Below are 22,692 nucleotides of genomic sequence, written 5' to 3' on the forward strand. Positions count from 1 at the left end.
AAACCTGAGAAAGGCCCTAGTGCCTGCCTGAGGGGTCACCCTGCGGTCCCCAAGCCCCTCCTGGTAGGTGGCACTGATCTGAGGGTGGTCCTGAGCTCCCTGGAAGGCCCTGACTGCCCCTCCCCTGCACCCCAGACAGCCGAGGGTCCGTGGCCAGCTGGGCAGAGCAGCGAGCAGCCGACCCAGACCCTCTGCTCTCGGCCGGTGCCAATAACCAGCAGAACAGCGGTGGTCCTCACTGAGCACCGGAATGTCCCCCCAGAGAGGTCCACGTCCTCATCCCCTGAACCTATGACTAGATCACCTTACAGGGCAAGAGGCACTTTGCGGAGGGATGAAAGATCCTGAAATGCAGAGGCGATGCTGGCTTGTCTGGGTGGGCCCCATGTGGTCACAGGGTCCTTGTCAGAGGGAAGCAGGAGCGGCGGAGTAAAAGAGAGTCTGGAAGGAGCTAGGCGTGGGGCGGAGGGAGAGGCAGAGGCTGTGGGCCGAGGAAAGCAGGCTGCCTCTGGACGGTGGACGGGGCCAGGACATGGAGGCTCTGGGGAGAAGGCTCTGGGGAGCCTCCAAGAGGAACCAGCCCTGCTGACAGCCCAGTGTTAGCCTGTAAGACCCATTTTGGGTTTCCAGCCTCGGGAGGATGGTAAGCTACAAATACGTGTTGTGTTAAGTCCTTAGGTTTGTGGTTATCTGTTACTGTTACAGCAGTGCTTTGAGGTCGGGTCTCTCCTGCTGGAGCAGGGCCACAGACAGCACCTGTCTGTCTCACTGGGAGAGCCCCTCAGTGGCACACAGTAGGTCCTCAGTATTAGTGGACTGACTGCCACGGGAAGAGCCGGGCCAGCCTGAGGAGGAGAGAACCAGGGAGGGCTTCAAATCTTCACATTTTCTTTCCTCTGTCAAACGTGTGGAATAAAATTCAAATGAATCAGCTATTCCAAGGGCAAAGTTTTAATTATATTCCTGCCTCATCCTCTGCTGACAAGAAGTTTAACTCTCTGCTAACCCCAGGGTGGACTGCCACGTTCCTTTCCTCCATGGTTCGGGGGGTGGGGGGGGCGCCCATCCCCTCTGTCCGGGTGACCACGAGCAAATGGCAACCTCCTCCCAGCCTCCCGGGTTCTTCCCTGTGTAAGGATCCAGGACCCCAGGCGGAGCGGCCCAGGACGATGGAGAGCTTGGGCTCCAGCAGATGCCAGCGAAAGTCTCAGCTTCGAGGCATCAGTGGTGGGGGGACACCAGGAAAGTGGCTTCCCTCTTGGAGTTGATGCTCCTCCTCTGGGAGATGGGACAGGGAGGGTGCCGACTTTGTAATGCAGCAAGGAGAAAAAGGAGATACCCTGAGGCGTAGCCTGGGGCTTCCACAAAAAGGATGCGGATGAGGTAAGTCAGCAGTGAGGCAACAGGGCATGGTGGGGACTGCAGTCAGCTGCGGGACACGGGCCCCACCTGAGGGGCGGCTGCCATTGGCTCCACAAAAACACAGCCCACGGCTTGGAAACATTCTGCTTCTCAATGTGGATCATCCTCATAGGGGAGTTTATGTGTGTAAAAATTCACTGAGCCATACACTTATGATGTGTAGACTTTATGTATTTATACCTCAAGAAATAAACCTCGAGATTAAAGTATTTAAAGTATTTTAAAAATGTGGGCTAAGTGCTATCCAAGTTTTGACTTCACAAAAGCAGCTTAAAAGTCAGATTTTTATTTTAAAAAGTACCCTGATTTTTAAGTGGGGTACTTTATATAAATTTGTGTTTGTTGTATTTTTAAAAATTCCAGGTAAATGCAGACCCTCTTTTGCCACCAAGCCCCTGCACTGGGTCTCATGCCCGGCACTCTCGAGGCCAGATCAGCATTTCGGAAGACAGGACAAAAGACCCAGAATGAGCCCACGGATCTCACAAAGAAAGCTCACGGTCCCGAACCCACCTCTAGCTGGTTCACTTTGGCATAGATGCCACGCATTTCTGTCACTTTGGCCTGAAGGAGCGGGATGTTTTCCTCCAAGATCTGTGAAGTGTCGCTCCTGATCTGCAAGGAACAAGACAGCTCATCAGGCCCCCTGCCTGGGTACCCCAGGCTCCTGCCTGCCTCTCGGTCCGCCGAGGTCTGCCGAGACCTGGCGGCATCCTGTACAGGGATGGGCCCAGGAATAGCCCAGAATCCCAGGTGGGGGCCAAGCCCACTGCCTCTAACAGACCTACCCAGCTGTTACTTACTGAACCACCAATTGGTTCCCCCACAAACACCTGACAATACTAGTGCCCGACGGAAGGGCCCCGTTTTCTGAACCACTCAGCCGGAGCCAACGGAGAGAAGCCGAGTCTCTCCTCGAAACCCAAGCTGAGAGTTGTCACTGCACTGAAATTAATGGTACTAAGTCGATTGCGATTACTGACGTCTGTGAACAACGAGAATGGAAACTGCAGCTCTCGTGGCTCCAAGGGCGCCGTGTCTGTCCACGCCGCACCGAGTGTCCCCCACACACGGCATCTCATGTTGCTTCTGCTTGGAAGGGCTCCAAAAGTGCCTATGACCTTTACAAAGCCACATGTTTCCCTTGATCTCCGAAATCGGACACCTAGGCCTCGATTTTCTTCAAGAGCCAAAGGACCAAGCCTAGCCCCTCGGCTTGAGAGAGCGAGAGAGAGAGACTGTCTCCACGTTAGCATCTCCTTTGGAGCAGGGAGGCAGCGATGCTCGCTCTCGGATACTAGGGAGCATCGGGATCCCCCGAGGGAGACCCACCCGGTGCGGATTCCCAGGCCCCTTCCCCTCTGGGGTCAGCTGGGAATGTGTTTTCAGGCAAGTTCCAAAGCTGCGCTGGAGTCGGGGTGCGGCGGGGACCATCGGAGAACACCAGTGGGGACACTAGGAGCCAGACGCAGGGCTCAGCCTGGTGTGTGAGTTCGGGTCTACCCACCGTGAGCTGTGCGACCCTGGCAAGTCACCGCACCCCTCTGAGCCCTGCTTTGCTTCCCTGGACGGGGAAGCAGTCGTGGTGGTCCTTGCTTTCTTGGCGTGCAGTGAGGAGCCATAATCTGGCAGGAGTGCCTGGTGCGGCTCGTGCAGGCGGCGCCCGACACGGTCCCCAGTGACTCCTGCCTCCTGTGGGGTCCCCTCCCCTGGACCAGGAATCAGCCCTGGAGATTGACCTCTAACAGAGAGGACTCAGCCAAAAGGAAGAGAGGTCACTCTGGAGACAAGGTTCCAGAAGATTGTCCCTCTAGCTTGCTGGTCTTCTCTCTCTCGCTCGCTCGCTCATGTGTGCTCCCTCTATCCCTCATCTTCTTTCTCACCTGGCCTCCCTGTCACCAGCCAATTGCCATGGCAGAGAGGCTACGTGGCTGGGGACAGAGGGCAGCCTCCAGCCACCTGCCCGTGCAGAATGGAGGCCACAGAACCGCTGCCGCAGCTACCCGCGGTCCTGCCCCGGGTAAACCGACGCCTTGCCAGGAGCCCGCGTGAGCAGGACCCCACGGACCACCCGGCACGGCCGCTTGGACTCCTGAGCCCCAGGCACTGCCAGGTAGTGAGGACCAAGAGTTTTGGGAAAGTGTGTTAACCAGCAGGAAATAACAAACGCAGCAATAACTCAATACATTTTTTTTTTAATTTCAGAAATTAATTTCAGAAATGATTGGAAAACTTTCTGTTTTCCCTCCTTTTCCTGCCCAAATGTATGAAGCTTCTTGTGGTCCTAGAGTCTGCTCCTGTCACCCTGTGGGATGACACTCCCCCATCCCCCGAGTGTCCAAAACCAAACTCTCCCCTCCTGGTTCCCCTCCTCTGGTCACGGAGCTGCCATCTCCCTGGGCACCTGGCTCCAAGTCACTGTCCTGGTACACCCCTGTCCCATGCCCTGGTCCCCCAAGGGCACAGACAGGTCCTGAGAGGCTGGCATCCAGCGTCACGCCACCTGGCCTGTCTCTGCCCTGACCTCCCTGTGCCTCGGTTTCCTAGTCTATAAGATGGGGACCATACAAGTACTTCTCTTGAAAGAATGCTCTGGAGGTTAAACGAGACCATCTCTGACTGGGTGGAGCCCACACATGCACCTTGTGTGGCTTGCAAAGTGTCTGAGTATTTTTTAATTTGACTTAATTTCTGACTTGAAGAGTCAAGAGGGGCTCTTAGGAGAAATGGCTGATTCTAGAGCTGGGGCAGGCAAGACAAGCCCCTGGAGAACCTTCTAGTGCCAGAATGTATGTGATTGTTGTTTGTTTTTAAACTTTTTTTTCCTTAGGTTCTATCTACACCCAGTGTGGGGCTCAAACTCATGCCCCTGAGCTCTAGAGTCGGTCGGTGGTCCACAGGCAACTGGGGCCAGCCAGGTGCTCTGTAAGGAAGCGTCTGCAAAGATAAAGGACAGGGCTTGTCAAAGGATCACAGGAGCCAACCGGAAAGACCAAATGACCGAAGCTGGAATAATCAGGACAATAGAAAATGTAAGGCCATATGGGATTAGAACCCGAAGGACAAGAGGAACCCATGCGAGTCTGTCAGGAAGAAACGATGGGACACAGGCTACAGGAAGGGGACCACGGGGGCCATGTGCCCCTCATGATGCCACAAGAAGGCCCCTTAGCTCAGCGGATTCTCTCCAGAAACCCGCCGCCCCCATCCAACCACTGGTAAAATAACAGACAAAGCCAAGCTAAGGGTCTTCTATGAAATATCTGAGCAGAGCTCCGCAAAATGGCCAAGGTCATGAGAGGCTGGAGAAGACAGAAAAGTCACGGAGGAGGAGACCGCGTGGAGGGGACGACTAAAAGCAGTGTGGGATCCTGGACAAGAAAGAGGGCGTTCGTGGGGAGCCTGCAAAAGGAAAATCAAGACGCCCCTGCCGGTTTCTCAGTTCCAGCAATGGAGCTATGGCCATGCGAGTTGTTAGCCCTGGGGCGGGGTGGGGGGGGGGGAGCGGCAGGGGCAGCGGGCGCGTGGGAACCCTCTGTACCATCCTTGCACGCTTCCTATAAATCTAAAACTATTGCAAAACAAAACATATAAACATGGCTTTAAAATGCTCCCGTGATTAAGCAGGGCTTTACAAGGTGTCTTAAAAGTCTGCCCCTGTGGCAACACCGGGCCTGCGTCTCCCAGGCACGGAGGGCTGGGCTGAGCAGGGGCTGCTCCCCCAAAGGCAGGGCACGAGCTCTCTGGGACACAGTCACCATGCTTCCCTAATGCCTCACCCCCAACCCCCTTCACTCGGGCCCAGATCCTGCCTGGCTCCCACGGGCACCTGCATTTTTTAGGCTGGTTGGGGGGAAGCCCTCACTATCTTCCTTTTCTTCCCCCAAGGCCAAATCTCTAGAGACACACCCATTTCCCCCTGCCCCGCCAGCAAGGCTAAACTCTGGAGAAATCACCAAGGTTCGGTGAGGCAACAAAGAGCAGATAACTCACGGCTGTGCTGGGTCAGAACGTGGTGGACCAAACGCAAATCTTTTCTTTCTGCTCATTTCTAGAGAAACGAGTAGGGTGAGAACGAAGCAAATCAGGAGGGTCTGGTCCTAGTGACGCCCCCACCGGAGAGAAGGGTTGGTACAAGAGAAGATTCACGGAGCTCGTCCGTCCCCTCCTCCGGCTCTGAAGGGAGCCAAGGAAGAGAGGGTCTGGGCCAGCCAAGGCCTCTCTCTGAAGACACCTGTTCACGGGGATCGTGGGCAATGGGGAGCCATCTACACACGCCCGGATGGCAGGCTGCGTGTGTGGGGGGGGGAGTAGAGAGTAATCCTCGGGGTCTCAACGGCCCCCAAACGTTTCTTGTGGCTCCCCTGTGAGCTGGGAACTGGAAGGCGAAAATAAGGTTGGAGGGGCACCACGCCAGCGCGCCACAAACTTTCACCACATGCTAAGAACGGGTCCTGTGACTCAGAACCGATTTTATCTTCAACCTTTCCTGGCTGAGGACAAAGCAAAGACAGGAAGACAAAATGAGCCGGCCCAAGGTCACAAGCTACCATGCAGGAGATGGCAGGTTCCTATCCTGGTTGGTCTGAGGCTACCGGTGACATCAGAGGTCCACACGAATGTTCTGCAGGGCCTTGGGGAGACAGCCCATGTCACGTCTGAAAAAACCAAAGCGCACCCACACCTTTTGGCGCCACAATCTTAAAATGAGGCATATTTCCCTTAGAAGCTCAGATTTCTAGCTTCTTGTGAAAAAGCAGAGGACCTGGCCATCCTGGGTCCATGTCCCATGTGACAGCAATCACCTGGAGCTGGGTGACAGCTGTCTCCTTTGGTTAACCACAATCCCCACCACTCCCTAGAGTCTCCCCGGTGTCTGTGGCCACCCCATGTGCTCTCTTCTTATAGGGGAGTCAAAGGAAAGCAAGACGTTTCTGTCCTCATGCCCACTTCACATGCATCTGAGCAAAGAGAGGTCAGCGAAGAGCCAATGCAGGTTGAGACTCTGCCAGGATGAACCCCCAGCCAGGTTTACCTGCCTGAGCACCCAGCAGACCCTTCTCCAGCCTGGTCTCCCAACTCCCCGGAGCTGGACAGCAGACGCGGGGGTTCTCGCTGAGCAAAGACGCTGTCCAGGATGATTCAGGGCCTCCAGGAAGGACAGCCAAGTGCACTTGACCCAAGCACTCCCACCAATGCCAAATGCAAGTGCTGGCCCAAGGCCAACAAGGAATTTTCTCCATCCATGTGAGCAAAGTAAGAGCCTGCTCCCTGCCAGGGAGGGAGGGCCCGAACAAGGGGCCCAAGCTCCAGAGGGCACTGAGCTGAAGGCCCTACAAATCCTCTTGGGTGTCACGGCCTTCTGCTGCTCTGGTGATGATGACGGTGACCTTGGGAGCCACCACCCGTGGGTCACCTCCTACAGACCTGGCACCTGGCTAAGCAGTTATTTATTTATTTTTTAAAAGATTTTATTTATTTATTTGACAGACAGAGATCACAAGTAGGCAGAGAGGCAGGCAGAGAGAAAGGAGGAAGCAGGCTCCCTGCTGAGCAGAGAGCCCAATGTGGGGCTCGATCCCAGGACCCTGGGATCATGACCTGAGCTGAAGGCAGAGGCTTTAACCCACTGAGCCACCCAGGCGCCCCTAAGCAGTTATTTTTAACTGAACATAGGAAATGACAGCCGGCGAAGGGCCCCGGCCTCAAGCGGACGGCGGGGTGAACGAGTGCGTGTGTCCACATCTGTGTCAGCCCCACCCCAGCCAACGTGTAGGACGTCCCATCACCAAAGAGTTTCCGGTCATGACCGCCCTCCCGGGGCAAACCATGAACCAGATTCCGACACCAGGTGTTCCGTGTCTGACTCCTTCTACGGCTTCACGTTCAGGAGAGGTACCCACGGCGTTCGGGCCACTTCACTCTTCTGCATTAAGGTTGCTTCTGAGGGCGCCTGGGTGCCTCAGTGGGTTAAGCCTCTGCCTTCGGCTCAGGTCGTGATCTCAGGGTCCTGGGATCGAGCCCTGCATCGGGCTCTCTGCTCAGTAGGGAGCCTGCTTTCCTTCCTCTCTCTCTGCCTGCCTCTCTGCCTACTTGTGATCTCTGTCTGTCAAATAAACAAATAAAGTCTTAAAAAAAAAAAAGGTTGCTTCCGGTTTGGGGCATCATGAACAAGGCGGCTCGGAACACTTGTGTTCGGGTCTTCGCAGACTCTCATTTTCGTCTCTCGGGTAATCACCTCGCACGGCAGCTGCTGGAATGGAGTAGGGTCAGCGCACGTGTGACTTGGTAAGAATCTGCTGGACCGTTTCCCAAGGGGCCGGGCGTTTTGTGCTTCCACCGATGTGTGAGCAGGTGTCTCTGGGCTCCGTGCTCGCCCACACTTGGTACTGTCGGTCTTTGTTGTTGTGGTCAGTCTAGAGGATGTAACGGGCACGTCCCCGCCTCATTGAGTCCACCCCGTAACACTTAGGAGAAGGACTTGGTTTGCAGATTAAAGAGGACTACAAATCCTTTCCATTCCTTCCATAGACACAGGGGTCTGGGACCTCTCCCCCTGGATCTGGGTGTGCTACCTGACAGTTTCGACCAGTAAAACAGGACAGAAGTGAGACTGTGTCACTTTCCATCCCGAGCCCTCCAGAGAACTGGCAGCTTCTACTTCCCATCTGTCGGAACGCTTGCTGCGGGAGGCGGGATGCCCCACTGCAGGAGCCCGAGCTAGCCCCGAGGAGAGGCTGCACAGGGACAAATGACACCAGCCCGTCCCCAGCCACCCAGCATTCCTAGCCCAGACGTCACAAGCAAAAGAAGGAGCCACCTTGGAAATCCCTGCCCCAGCAGGTGGCATGTGGCTTGGATGAACCATCCCCTCTGTGCCCTGCCCTGGCCCGCATAATACATTGGTTGTTGATTGACACCTCTAAGTTTTGGGGTAGTGTGATGCATTATGGACCATTATGTCCATTTTACAGAAGGGAAAAGAAAGGTACCAAGAGGGGACATGCTATGCCTAAGGCCCCAGAGCAGGAAGAGTCAGAGCTCAAAGTGGCAGTGACTAGCATTATATCTAAGGTCTAAACAGGTGGCAGGCACAGGGTCATGAATTCCAGCCACACAGAGTGGTCAGGGACAGGCTGACCGTGGAGCTAATGCATCCAACAGAAGCCAGACTCTTGCTTCTGAGAGTCTGATTTGATCAGAAACAGAGCTGCTTCTCTCTGGACTGTGCAGGGAGCCTGGCGTCTCTCAGATTTCTAATGTGATCAGTGTTTCCAAAGGCCAACGCAGGGACCCAGGGGACAGTGTCTGTGTTGTGACATCACCTGCTCCCCTGAGGTCCCCACTTATTCCTAGCTTGGATCAAAAGAGAGAAGGAGGTCCCAAGCCAAGGCTGAGAACTGGACCCCTCTCTCTGTGCCATGTGGACAGACACTCAAGGTAAATTGAGCCTCACCCATTGGGGCAGGAGGATTTCCATAATCGAAATGGCGTCAGCACTGAGCATTGTGGCAGGGGCCAAAAAAATCATCGTACCTGACATGTTCTCTTAACGCATGCACACTTGTTTACATATAAACTCATGAAATGGTCTTCCCTCCCATGGGAAACCCACTCTCTTCCCTTTCTTGAAACACAGGACCCTCTTGGTCTGGTTTCATTTTCCTGCTTTCAGTAGGGCCCAAAGTACAGAGAAACATACTCTGCCATAAAACGCACAAGCACGTGACGGATGTACCTGGCAGGTGGCCATGGAGTCGGGGAGCCCCCACAGGAACCATGGACGGTGACCAGCTGGAGAGCTCACATGCTGTCCACAGTGGGAAGGACCCTAAGCCACCCTTGCTGATGCTGGGCAGGTGGGACCAAGCACACCCCAAGGGAGCCAGATCTTTGCTCTTCCACAAGAAGCCAGAAATCCTCATTTTTTTGCATGACATTCTATAAATGTCAGCAGCAAATTCCTTTTTCTTTTCCTTCCAGAAACATCCAACATATCTGCAGGTGGGACTGGGTCCATGGGTCATGTGCGATCTCAGTCTTAAAATCTTTGCATAAATGTATCTCCAGGCTTCTGGTTAGGGGTGGGCCTTGTCAGCGCTGCCCAACACCTTGGCCTCCAAGTGACACACACACAGGCTCCCTCCTGCCACGCCAGGAAGCCTGGACAGTCCCTAAGGGGGGGTGGCCGAGCACCTCTGCCCATCCAGGTTGACTCCTGCTCCAAGCTCTCCCCTCAGGCAGGGAGTGGGTCTCCTTTCAAGGGGCAGGATGGCTGAACTTGAGAACAAAGTGTCCCTAGGTCACCAGTCCACCCATCTTCCAAATCCACCCCCTGCCTGTGGGCCCCCATGGTCCACACTGTGCCAGCACAGCATACCCATGGGTCAGTGCCTCTGCCTGGACATTCGCCCTCCCCAGCGGCTGAATTCTTTCTGTTCCTTCTTCAAGCCCCAAATTAATCACCACCTGTTCGGCAAAGCTTTCCCAATTTTCCAGGCAGAATTTAACGCCTCTGCTCTTCTACTTCTTCTTCTTCTTCTTTTTTTTTTTTTTAAAAAAAAAAAAGCAAATTAAGTCTTAGGATCATGTGCCCAGTTTCTTCTAGACCCTCTTCTCCCTCTTCAAAACCTCTGCAGTCTCCCTTTGCACCTTGAACACAACTTCAGGCTGGAGCCTCAACTCTAGGTGACAGCCCTGGTCACACGGGGGACTCCTACAGGAGGGGGGACTGGAGACAGAGCTGAATCTCTCTTTACCCTCAGGCTCACCAAGGCATCCAGTCAGGGAAGGTGTCCAATGGCTGGTGATGAAGGAAGGACTGTCCGGGCTGTTTAAAGTCTGTCTCAGGGCGCCTGGGTGACTCAGTGGGTTAATCATCTGCCTTTGGCTCAGGTAGTGATCTCAGGGTCCTGGGATCAAGTCCCAGGTCAGGCTCCCTGCCCAGCAGGAAGTCTGCTTCTCCCTCTCCCCCTGCCTCTCCCCCTGCCCGTGTGCTCTCTCTCTTTCTCTCCCTAATAAATAAATAAAATCTAAATCAATCAGTCAATAAAGTCTTTCTCATTACCTGGCTCCCACATGGACCCACACCCAAACTAGAAAATTGGTTCTCAAGAGAGAAGCACATACAGGTCCTCTTGGGGATGTTTTTGTCTTGTTCACTGCTGTGTCCCCAAAGGGCGGCATGAGGTAGGTCTGCTGAATGAATGGGGATGACATGGCGCCCATCGTCTCACAATGCTTCAAGGAGAAATGGGGTGACACGGAAAAACGCTTCGCATCGTGCCCGGCACCAAGTACGTCCGAGGCTGCTGTTACTGTTACACCCTTGGGCTCTCACAAACACTTCCCCAGACACCTGCTTCACAGGGGCACAAATCTACCCCACTGGGCCCAGCCGGGCTTCCTCCGCTCCGGGGACAGGCAGGGCCTCACCACAATATGGAACTCTACCCTTTGGGCCTTTGGGCAGAAGCCTTCAACACAGGGTGCTGAAAGTTTCTAGAAAATTCTATCATTGCTCCTCAGGGTCACACCTGGCTGGCTACCATCCTGAGGACCCAAGGATCTAGAGATTTTTACAGAATTTGGAGTGGAGACCTTGTCTTCTGGGCCTAAGGCACCATCTTCCACCTTCTTCACCAGCCAAGGGATTCGGGAAGGAACCTGATGCCCACCCCTGCCTCGGGCTACAGCCTGGGCTGGAGGCTCCTCTAGGCCCTGCAGGCCTGAAGCCATTTCCTGGCTGTCTCCATGTTTGCCTGGCAGACCGGCGCAGAGCCTAGGAAAGTTAAATATAGTCTTAGCATCCCCGCTGAACGGCTCCCCGCATCGGTGCCCGAGAGTGCCACCTGGTGGCCCACTCCAGGCTCCTCGGTGGAATAAGAGCCATGGGGGGGGGGGGGGGATGGGCGTTATCAAGATGGCCGCCTCAGGAAGCCTTGGTGTTGAGAGAGAGCGAGAGAGTGTGAGAGAGTGTGTGTGTGGCTTTCCTCTCACCGCTGGCTGCTGCCCCATTCCTTCTGGTTGCTAAATCACCACCAAAATGGCTTCCCCAGAAAACCCCAGGAAGGGCCTGGAGTCTGGCCTGGGCCTAAATCCACGCCTCTAAGGCAGGCAGGCACTCACCATGTCAGTCAGGCTGCAGAACTCTTCCAGCCTGAGGAGCATCCCCTCGATGGTCTCCTCCACCTCCTTCGCCTGAAGAGAGACAATATCCTGGAGATTAGCAAGTGGTTTCCACGGAGACAAACGCCCTTCAATTTTTTTTTTTTTTTTTAAAGCAAACTAAATCTTGGGATTATCTGCCCAGTTCCCTTCAGACCTCCTTTCCCTTTTCAAAATCTCTCCTAGCCTCATTTAAAATCGTGATAAGCTGACGGCGATCTTGATGCCCGTGGACAGAGGCCTGGTTAAAGCCACCACCGACCATCCACTCCGTGCAGATGTCACAGGGAGGAGATGAGTGAAAACTAGCAGGAAGCAGGACAGAGCTACCTGCATCACCCCATTGTTCGGATGAGGAAACTGAGCCTCAGGGGCGAGGGAAGTCTGCTAGAGGTCACACAGGTAGCAGGTGGGGAGCTCAGGATTCCCACTGGGCTTGAGTCCACAGCCTCAGAGCTCTTACACATCGTGAGAAACACCCCCTAACAAACACCACGGAACGCTCACAAAAGATGCAGAAGAGATGGAAATAGAAACCCATCCTCGTAACAACGCGCGAAGGACATACGTGGTTTACCAGAGAGGCCTGGAACCATACAGACCAAACTGCTAATAATTAGGAGATGGACTTGCACTAAACGATCATTCAATCTGAAATTCAAATTGAACTGGGCGTCCCCTACTTTATTTGGCAACCTGTTAATGGCTCGTCCTTGGCCCTGGGGAGTAGAATTGGGGAACAGGGTCTGACAAGGGAGACTCGAGTGCTTTATGTTATCCGAAGGGTTCAAACCTTGAGGTACCGGGGATGGGGAATTACATCATGAATAACATCAAAGAGTAAAGCAGGCCTCTGGGGCTTTGCAGTGATCTGAAAAGTGCTTGCCCAAATCTAGAACAGCCAGCAGCCATCAGTAAACACAAACTTGGGGCTGTGTTTTTCAAGAGAAGCCAGGAATCTTAATGTTATGGAAAATGTCCCATTTTTTTAAAAAAAGATTTTATTTATTTATTTGACAGGCAGAGATCACAAGTAGGCAGAGAGGCAGGCAGAGAGAGAGGAAGGGAAGCAGGCTCCCCGCTGAGCAGAGAGCCTGATGTGGGGCTGGATCCCAGGACCCTGATATCATGACCTGAGCCGAAGGCAGATGCTTAATGACTGAGCCACTCAGGCGCCCCATATGTCCCAATTTTTAAATGGTAGCATAGGTTCATGTCCTGCCAAGCATGGGCCAATTTGAACAGGACTGTGGAAGGGTCTTCCGGTCTACACCCCGTTAAATCAGTTGTGCAAAAATCAGCCCGAACCTTTTTTATCCCTCCTCAAGTATGTACCGTGTTCACGACTTTTAAAATACCAGTTTTTTGGTTTTGTTTTGTTTCTGTAACGACGAGGCCTTTGGGAAGAAAGTGCGCCGAGAACATAAGCCACCTGCTCGGCTCACCGGGCCGGACCCTTCTGCTCCAGGAAGGCGACCCCAGACACTTCTGGGCAGGCCTGGTCCCAGCACCCTGACACCTGAAGGCTCCCCTCATCGCCCACTCGTCCTGGCAGAGAGGCTGACGCCCCACCAGGGCCCGCTGCTTGTGGCAGGAGCTGTCGCTACCACAACAAAATAAACGGCTGTGCAAAAAACAACAACAAAAAAAAAACACACAACATCTTTCCGGCTGGAGTAAAAATAGTACCAAGTTGCAATTTTAAACTCTGGCACCTTCGTCTCACAGCTGGGACTATTTCTGTGCCTGCACGGGGGAGGCTCGACAGGGAAGGGGACCGCAGCGGAGGGAGAACTGAGAGGCAAAAGGAAGTTCTCTCCATCCCCCTAAAGGTAAGACCATAGGAAAAGGAGCCCTTATTGTGCTAAGGAGGCAAGAGGCCACAGACATGGGAGACAGGAGGGTTGGGCGCTTCCTTCTGCTTGCAGGGGGAGGGATGAGACGCGAGAAGGGCACAGACGGGCGGGGGAGGCTCCCTCCAGAGAGCAGGTGCAGACGCCCCAGACCCCAGACCCACTGAGGAAGGCAACACCAGCAGAGGGATGTGGGTGCCCCCGCCCCAGCTGGAGGGGCCGCCTCCTTCCCCGGCGGGGCCCGAAGATTTTTGCTCAAAGGCAGCACGTCTCACCCTACCCCGCTGTGTTCCGAGAGGAGGTCAGTCCGTCCCGGGTTCAAATCCCATCTTCTCTTGGGCCAACCGTGGGACCTGAATTCAAGGGTTTGACTTCTGTCTTTCGGGGGGATCCCCTGTGACAGCAACTGCCACACCCGTCGGGCAGGGTTGTTAGGAGGTTAACCTCACCTAAAGCACACGGTAGGTGCTATTAGCTGGCTGCTTTACGTCTCTCTCTCCCTAGATAATAAAAACAACGGCTAAGTGCTCTATGTGGATTCTTTTACTTGATTCTCACAAGAACTCTGTACAGCAGGGGCTATACCTTCCCCCTGTTGATGGACTGGGAAACACAGGACCGGAGAGCTTAAGTCACTCACTCAAGGTCACACAGCTAATAATGTCTGAAGCCACATTTGACCCTGAGCACTCCGAGTGCAGAGCTGAGGTCTGTCACTACCAGAGGCTCTTTGGAGACTGGGAAAAGTGTCCCCTTTATGGCTGCCTGTCAGCTACGGTCTCCGTCCCTCACCACTCCCCCCACCTCCTGGGGCAGGGCCCCAAAGCAGGAGAGAGCCCAGAAGGCATTTGCTGACTGGCCAGCTGAGGAGGAACGGGCCGGAGACATTCCCACCCAACAGGAAGGAGCTCAGGATTAGCCAACCCGCCATGCCCACAAATCACTCATAGGACAATTTTCTCTCGAGATAATCCCCTAAGTGGCCTCAGAAATGAGAGTCTGCCGGCTGCAGTCCACATGCCTTGTCCACCAGCCCATCAGCAAAATGAATGCCCTCGTCCTCCTGTGCAACTCCCCGGGCATAAACGGTCGCACTCTGAGGGGAAAAAAGCAAATGGCTCGACTAGCGCGACATTTGGGGCTCGGCCAGTGGGGACGGCAGGGGCACTGCTAACACACGGGAGTCACGGCACCTACCTTCTTACATCAGTCTCCCACAGTGCCAGTCCAAGCTTCCCAGCCAGGGATGCCAGGAAACTGAAATGCGACTGGTCCCTGCCCACAAGTGACAGGCACCCAAAAGCCCACAAGCAGGCCCTCCACCGTGGGCTTCTGCAGCTCAACAAGTGGAAACTCCGTTGTCCATTGCTCAGGCGATGGGGGCAGCCTCCGTGCACTTGTCCGCAGGCCGCCCCACCCGGGGGTTCGCAAATCCTCTCTGTGCCGCCTTCGGAACGTAGCCCGAAGCCCACGGCTTCCGTCCGCCCCCCTTGCCGCCTCCCGGGCACCGGGCACAGTCCTCGCTTGCTGGCCCCTGCGACCGTCTACTCCTCTGAAAGACCCCATCACAACCACAGCCCTTGTCAGCTGGAGATCTCCCACCCCACCATCTCCGGCCACCGCAGAGGCTACAGCTGCAAAACTAGACAATGACAAACGCCACCAAGCATCGGGAGCCACTGGAATCCCCGTGCACTGCTGGCGGGGTGGCGGGGAGGGCTGGGACCCAGTGCTGCTGATGCGGAAACCAGTCCGTCACTCTTTCAGAAGGTGAAACACAGAGTTACCCTATGACCCAGCCACAGAGCCCAGGGAGCGGGAAACAGGCTGTTTTTGTTTGTTTGTTTGTTTGTTGATAGAGAGAGATCACAAATAGGCAGAGAGAGAAGGAAGCAGACTCCTCGCTAAGCAGAGAGCCCAATGCAGGGCTCGATCCCAGGACCCTGAGATCATGACCTAAGATGAAGGCAGAGGCTTAACCCACTGAGTCACCCAGGCGCCCCAAAACACACTGTTCTTACAGGAAAGGTGTGCGTTATCCATGAGAGTCGAGATGTGGACCTAACTCAGGTTCACCAAGTGATGAACAAACAAACAAAATATGCCATGTCCACACTATGGAAATACTATGTGGCGGGCACCTGGGTAGCTCATTTGGCAAAGCATCTGCTTTCAGCTCGGGTCACGATCCCAGGGTCCTGGGATCGAGCCCTGCACCGGGCTCCCTGCTCAGCGGGGAGCCTGCTTCTCCCTCTCCCTCTGCTTGTGCTCCCTCTCTCTGTCAAATAAATAAATAAAATCTTAAGAAAAAGAAGAAAAGAAATATTACGTGGCAATCAAGAGGAATGTCGACCTGCTACTTGTTGGATCATGGGTAACGCTCCACATGAGGCTGAGTGAAAGCCGCCAGACACAAAAGGCCAAGCATCACATGATTCCTTTGAGGGGCAAGGTTCAGAAGAGGCAAAGGCACAGAGACAGAAAGCAGATCGCCGGTTGGAGGTTAACAGGCAGCGGGAGAATGAGGGACAGACTGCTAATGGCCATGGTCTTCCTTTCTCGGGGGATGGAAATGCACGGGAACAAGGTCATGGTGATGTTTGCACAAACAGTGAATATACTCATAACTATGGAATTGTATACTTTAAAATGGTAAATGTTTTGTTCCATGAATTATATCTTAATTAGAAAAAAAGGAAGTCCTCCCCTGTCCAAGACCTCCCTCAGCAATCACCAAATAGACGCCTTGCCAGCCCTACACCATCTGGACCCTCTATCTGTTCTCCGACCTCTGTGCCCACAGCTCACTCCCCACCAACTACACCAACCACATCCTCACCCCAGGGCCTTTGCACCTGCTGTTCCCATTAGCAACAGAGCTCACTGCACATTTCTTTCAGCCTTTGCTCAACTGTCCTCCTTCCCTGGCCTTACAGTCCCTACCACTCCCTGTCCTACACCAATTTATCTCTCTCTTCAGCCTCCATCACTGTCTAACATCTTGTCTATTTTGCCTGTTTTGTGTCATCTTCCTCCATCAGAAAGAAAGCCCCTACAGGGCAGGGTTCTTAGTGCCTCTCACTCACCTCTGCATTCCCAGGGCCTAGAGCAACATCTGACACCTAGCTGGGGCTCAGGCTTCCGGAGATGTCCCTCTGACTCCCTCCCATCTGTATACCTTTGTGCAACTGACTCTGCCACCCTGCCCAGGAAGAGGGGGAATCCACTCTTCCCTCCCCGAATCCAGCCTGGCCCATGACTTGCTCTGACCAATAAAACGGATGCAAGAATATTTTGTGACATCATCAAGAGACCTTACAGCATCTGACTCACCCTCCTGGAAGACAACAGCCATGTTGACTAGTCCTGGCGATGCTGCCGGAGACCCCACAGGACAAGAGTGGCTGCGTGGAGGACTGAGACGCCCAGCCGGCACCCACCGCCTGGCTTGAGTGAGGCCGTGTTGCAGGACCCAGCGGAAGGCAGCCCCCCGACTAAGCCCAGCCCGCACTCTGGGGGCAGAACTGCTCAGGGGAGCCCCACAGACCTGCAAAACCATGTGCCATAATATGGTGGTTGTTTTCAGCCATGAAGACTTGGGGTAGTTTGGTACCAGGCGACTGGAAACCAATACAGTGCCCAGAGAACACCTGTTGCAGGAAAGGGGAGGAGGAGGGAGTGGGGAAGGAAAGAAAATGAGCAAAAGGGAAGGAGGAAGAAACCGGGCTACAGCCTGAGGACAGCGGCCCAGACCGCTTTCCAGTCCCACCCCTGTGTGTTGGGCTGTGTGGGCTTAACTACACTCTGACATCTGTGTGCCTTGGTTTCCCATTTGAAAGTTGTGGGAAAACAATCCTCAGAGTCCGTCTTGAGATGGAAGCCGAGAAGGATCAATGAAGTAACTTCTTTGGGTCACTCTCGGCAAGTTGCCAAACCCATGCAAAAGACAGGTGTGACTGGGACCTACCAGAGTCTCTGCATTCGAAGGCCACGGACACGAAAGCCAGCTAGGAAAGGAATACAAGGGAGTATGCTTTCTGCGCACTGCTTACTTTCAGTTTTTCACTTTTTGAAGAGACCTTCTACTTTTCTCTAGGAAACACAGCAGCACATGCAGGACAGTGAATGGCCGCTAATACTCAGTTTCCAGGCAGAGAGACAACAGGGAGGGGTGGGGACTGGGGCTCACAGGAGAGCCCGTCCCCCTCTAAAGAGGGCAGCTGCTCCTTGACCCCAGCAGAGTGAACCAGGGGGTGAGGCGCCAAACTTGTTTTGTTCAAGGCAGACAGTGACCCAGGAATGTAGGCAAACTTTCCAGGTTTGAGAATTCAAAACCCCCCAACTTAAAACACAGTATGACAGCCAAACAAACCTGTCTACTGGCTGAATGTGGCCTTTGAACCACGGGCCCGTGTCTTTCTTTTTAAGATTTTATTTATTTATTTGACAGAGAGAGAAGTCACAAGTAGGCAGAGAGGCAAGTGGGGGGTGGAGGGTGGGAAGCAGTCCCCCCGCTGAGCAGAGAGCCCCATGCAGGGCTCGATCACGGACCCGTGTCTTTAAAACACAAGGATATATAGGGCACCTGTGTGGCTCAGTTGGTTGAGCATCTGACTCTTGGTTTCAGCTCAGGTCATGCTCTCAGGGTTGTAGGATTGAGCCCTGCATGGCACGGGGCTTTGTGCTCAGCGGGGAGGCTGCTTCTCTCTCTCCCTCTGCCCCTCCCCCGGCTAGTGTGCGCATGCGCTGTCTCTCTCTCTCAAATAAATAAATAAATCTTAAAAAAAATAAATCAATAAAACGTAAGCATATATGAATTGTCCAGAAGAGGCAACTCTATAGAGACAGAAAGCAGACCAACGAGGAGGACCGGGGAGCAGGAGCGGGGGGTACAGGGTTAATCCCCACGGTAACGATAATGTTCTAAAATAGATTCAGGTAGATGGTTGCACAACTCTGTGAATAAACAAAAAGCCATTAAATTGTACACTTTCATTGTGTAGTGTATGTATTACATTTTTATAACGCCATTTACACACAAACACACACACACGCACGCACGCATGTTCGAGAATCCTCCTAGGCAACCACAAGGTGCATCCAGCCAGGCCAGGAACAGGGTAACACTTTCAGAGAAGCCAGACATCGGATTTTTTATGAGAAAACTCCCCCTTTATAGAATTTGGCAACCACTTAGCCTTTTTCAAATCGAATCACGGTGCCAGCCAGAGGACACCCACCTATAGCCACTTTGAGTTCCAGGGCGGGTTTTTCAGCTTTTTCTGATGCCACACCCGCTGCCTGCCCCTGCCCCGGGGCTTCCTCCATCCAGGCGGGGCCAGGGGTTCCCAAGGACATGACCTGGGTGGAACGGAAGCGACCGGAGGACCGTGGGGCCTGCCCTCAACCTGGGCACGCCAGCAGGACTGTCACCTCTTCTCCCGCAGCAGCTGTGGTGGTCCCTTCAGAGGACAGCGAAGTCAGTGTCCACTTTTCCACCAGCCTGACAGAAGACAGAAACAGCAGCCTCCTCTCTGTGCGCAGGACGGAAAGGCCCGAGGGATGTTCGAAAGCCCCTGGGAGCCGAACCCAGGAAGGACCTGACATGCTCAGAGAAACCCACTTCCCAAAGAGGGGACATAGGAACTCCTTCCTCTCCAGCCCCAAAACGGAGCAAACAAGAGTGCCCATCCAGGCCTCAAAGGACCCTTGACTTTGAGGTTTCAGCCACTCCACTCTGCTTGCCTTCACCCTGGTTTCAAAAAGGGTTTACTTGGCAACAGGAACCAAAATTTAAAACACAGGTACCCTTGGGCCCAGGAAATCCCCTGCTAGGTATTTATCTGGCAGATATACTTGCACAAATGCAACAGTGTGTGTGCAGAGCTCCTCCTGCAACAGGCTTTGTGGGAGTAAAGAAGCCACGTAACCTAAATGCCCATCAGCAGAGAAATGGCTGTCAGACCCGCAGTCCAGACGATGTAATTCTGCTGAGCAGCTAAAAATAATCGGGCAGCCCTGTGTGTGCTCATCGGGAACATCTCCAAGACAAACTGAGTGGAGGAAGCAGGATCCACCAACGGAAGGCTACAGGTGGGGATGGGGAAGGACCTGTCACGCCTGCGGGAAGGGGACACGATCAGGAACAGTGGTGGCCTCCGCTTGGGCAGCAAGAAGCTGGGGACCTGGGTGGGAGGAAGCTTCCTCACCACTCCTTGGCCACTGGGACCTTGGAATTTTGTGACAAGTGCGTATACTTATTTTCTGAAACAAAACTTTTTTTTTAAGATTATATTTATTCATATATTTGTGTATGAGAGAGAGAGGAAGCGTGCACACAAGCTCTAGAAGCAGGAGGCAAAGGGAGAAGCAGGCTCTCCACTGAGCTGGGAGCCCCATGCAGGACTTGATCCCAGGACCCTGGGATCATGATCTGAGCTGAAGGCAGAGGCTTAACTAACTGAGCCACCCAGGTGCCCCTAAAACAAAACTTATCTTAAGAGCAAAACCAACCCCAGTTTACTTTAAAAGAACCCCCAGGGCAGCGCCTGGGTGGCTCAGTCATTGAGTGTCTCCCTCTGGATCAGGTCATGATCCTGGGGTCCTGGGATCGAGCCACGTATCCATCTCTCTGCTCAGTGGAGAGCCTGCTTCCCCCTCTCCCACTCCCCCTGCTTGTGTCCCCTCTCTCGCGGTGTCCCTCTGTCAAATACATACATAAAAAATCTTTTAAAAAAATAAAAGAAAATAAAAAATAAAAGAACCCCAAGCCACATTTCCAACACACTTGCAGCAAGGAATGAGTTCAGAACCCAAGGCCACTTACGCGAACTGGTGGCTCACGGGGACGCAGGCTCAGCAACTGGGTTTTGCAAACCGAGAGCTGGAACCTGCAGCCGGCCTCGTGCATGCAGGGCAGGGTGAGCGCTGGGTTTCAAGGTCTCCATGAGGCCGTGGTGAGTGAAAACTCGTATCTTCAGCACCAACGAAGGGCCTAAAAGGGCCGGAATCCCCACTGCCCAACACTGTCCCGAACAATTACTGTGCATCAACCCCCACACCTGCTCTGTCCCTAAGGACAGAAGTGTCTCTCACGTGTTCACCCTCCCAGCACCCAGCAAGGGGTGTGCTCGAGACACACCTGCAGAATGAGGGAATGATCCACGGCCGCGGATGTTCCCAGCCTGCTAACCACGGGCCAGGCCCCACGCCACGTGTTTCCTGCAGATTTGCTCATCCAACCCCGCTAACCGCTGTATGAGACGGGCAGGCTGGCCATCAGAATCCCCATGGGAGAGTTCACCAGCCCAGCCCTGCACCTTGTTCACAGGGGGCCCCCACGATCAGCAACCACACTGACTTCCCAGCACACCCATCAGAATAGAGAGCTTTCAGAGGGCCAGTGTCCACGTGGCACCCACACCAGTGAAATTAGACTACCCAAGGCTGGGGGGGGGGTGTTCGGGGTGGTACACACAGCAGGCCCCAAAAAGATTTTTTTTTAAGATTTTATTTATTTATTTATTTATTTGACAGAGAGAGAGATCACAGTAGGCAGAGAGGCAGACAGAGAGAGAAAGGGAGAAGAGGCGCCCCGCTGAGCAGAAAGCCCGATGCGGGGCTTGAACCCAGGACCCTGAGATCATGACCTGAGCTGAAGGCAGAGACTCAACCTCTGAGCCATTCAGGCATCCCCCAAAAAGATTTTTTTGAAAATCCCCAGATGACTCCAACCTTCAGCAAAGTTTGGGTACCATGCCTTACATCAGTGCTCTTGACCTTGGCTATGCCCCGCCCCACCCCTGGAGACGGCTTCCCTTTTATCTTCTATTTATAGGTGCATGAAATAGGTGTGGGGTTTTCTGCCGTGTAAGTTGCTGTATACACCGCACACATCTCCGTGCCCCTTGTCCTTCTGCCCTGGAGCTGGGCGCCGCAGGCCATGAAGGGCCACCCAGAGCTGACTCCCCCTGCAGCCGTCAACTGTCCACTGTGTGGATGCATTGCTGTTAACTGGCCTGGCTGCCGGGCACTGACGTCCTTCCGATCTTTCGGAACCTCTGTTTTAAAGCTTCTCAGTCGGTCCTGACAGTCAGCCAGCCTGACCCTCCCACAAAGCAGGGACGTCCTATGAGAAGAGGTCGTTCAGACCCAGGTGTGGCTCCTAACACGGGGCAGAAAGACAGGAACTTCCTTCTGAGAGAGGCTGCCCCCTTCAAGCACCCACCTTGGCCCCTCACATCCTAAAGGTTCTGATTCAGGGAACATGGCCAGCTCAGGCCACATCCCCTCAGATGGCCACGTCTGTGGTCCCCCTGCTCCCGCTCCAGCCCCTGCAACACATTCGAGAACTGCAGCCGTGAGGCCAGGAACCTGATCATGGCTTTCCCCTGCCGATGGCCAGTGCACCCCTGCTCACGGCCAGCACCCTAGGATCGAATCCAGATCCCTCCCCATGGCCCTGTGCCCTGGTCTCACCCCGCCCACTCTTGCCCTTGGCTGCCGAGGTCCCCCCACACCCTGTGCCTCATGTTTGCCCCTTGGGCCATGCACATACTGCTGGAGCTTTGTCAGATGGTTCCTTCCAACCCTCCCTGCATGTCCGTCATCGTCCCTCTGCTGTCTCCTTCACGGCACTGGGCACCATTTAGTTCTGCTCGATCGTGACCAGTGCGCTCATCTCCCTCTCCGCAGTGCCAGTCCTTCAGGCCAGAAACCCCCTTGGCCTTGCGGGCCTCTCCCTGGTCCCCTGCCCAGCACAGAGCCTGGCACACGGGACTCACCATAAAGATCTGAGGAATAAAGGAACACGGAACTGCACTTTGAGACGAGGCATCGGAACATCCCCTCACCTGAACACCAAAAGAGGACCAGCAGGTCACAAGGACACATGACCGGGGGAGGGGGGGCATAAGCACATGGTGTTCGCAGGTTGGACATACTCTCTTTGATTTTTTTTTCTTTTTTTCATGAAACTCCAGAGCATCTTTGGCTAGTTTAGGTTTTCCTACTTTAGTCTAAACACATGGTTTGGAAAAGTCATTCCACTTTCTATGTGGATGTCTATGTGATGACAGAAAAATCAAAAGTTCAAGGTCAAGGGTAAATGGTAACTGATGCTACGGGGAAGCTTCAGTACGGGGAAGACAATAGGGAGGAGTGGGGACTGTGGCAAACAGGGACCCAGACCTACCAGAACAACTAATGTTTTATTTTACTTCATTTTTGTAAGTAGGCTTTATGCTCCATG

General features: G+C 54.0%; 1 protein-coding gene across 2 annotated transcripts in view; it reads right to left on the reverse strand.

Annotated features, from left to right (window-relative positions):
* BCAS4 (breast carcinoma amplified sequence 4) overlaps positions 1-22,692 on the reverse strand; it is a 55,971-nt gene that overhangs the window by 28,845 nt on the left and 4,434 nt on the right. Inside the window, exons 2-3 of one of the 2 annotated variants that reach the window (XM_032350355.1) lie at positions 11,551-11,622; positions 1,936-2,037 (exon numbers count right to left, since the gene is read on the reverse strand). In XM_032350355.1, the coding sequence (XP_032206246.1) occupies positions 1,936-2,037; positions 11,551-11,622 (174 nt within the window). The remainder of the gene's footprint in view (positions 1-1,935; positions 2,038-11,550; positions 11,623-22,692) is intronic. The other variant, XM_032350357.1, reaches the window with a different exon arrangement.

This window comes from Mustela erminea, chromosome 7, assembly GCF_009829155.1.
Source record: "Mustela erminea isolate mMusErm1 chromosome 7, mMusErm1.Pri, whole genome shotgun sequence".
Lineage (NCBI taxonomy): Eukaryota > Metazoa > Chordata > Mammalia > Carnivora > Mustelidae > Mustela > Mustela erminea.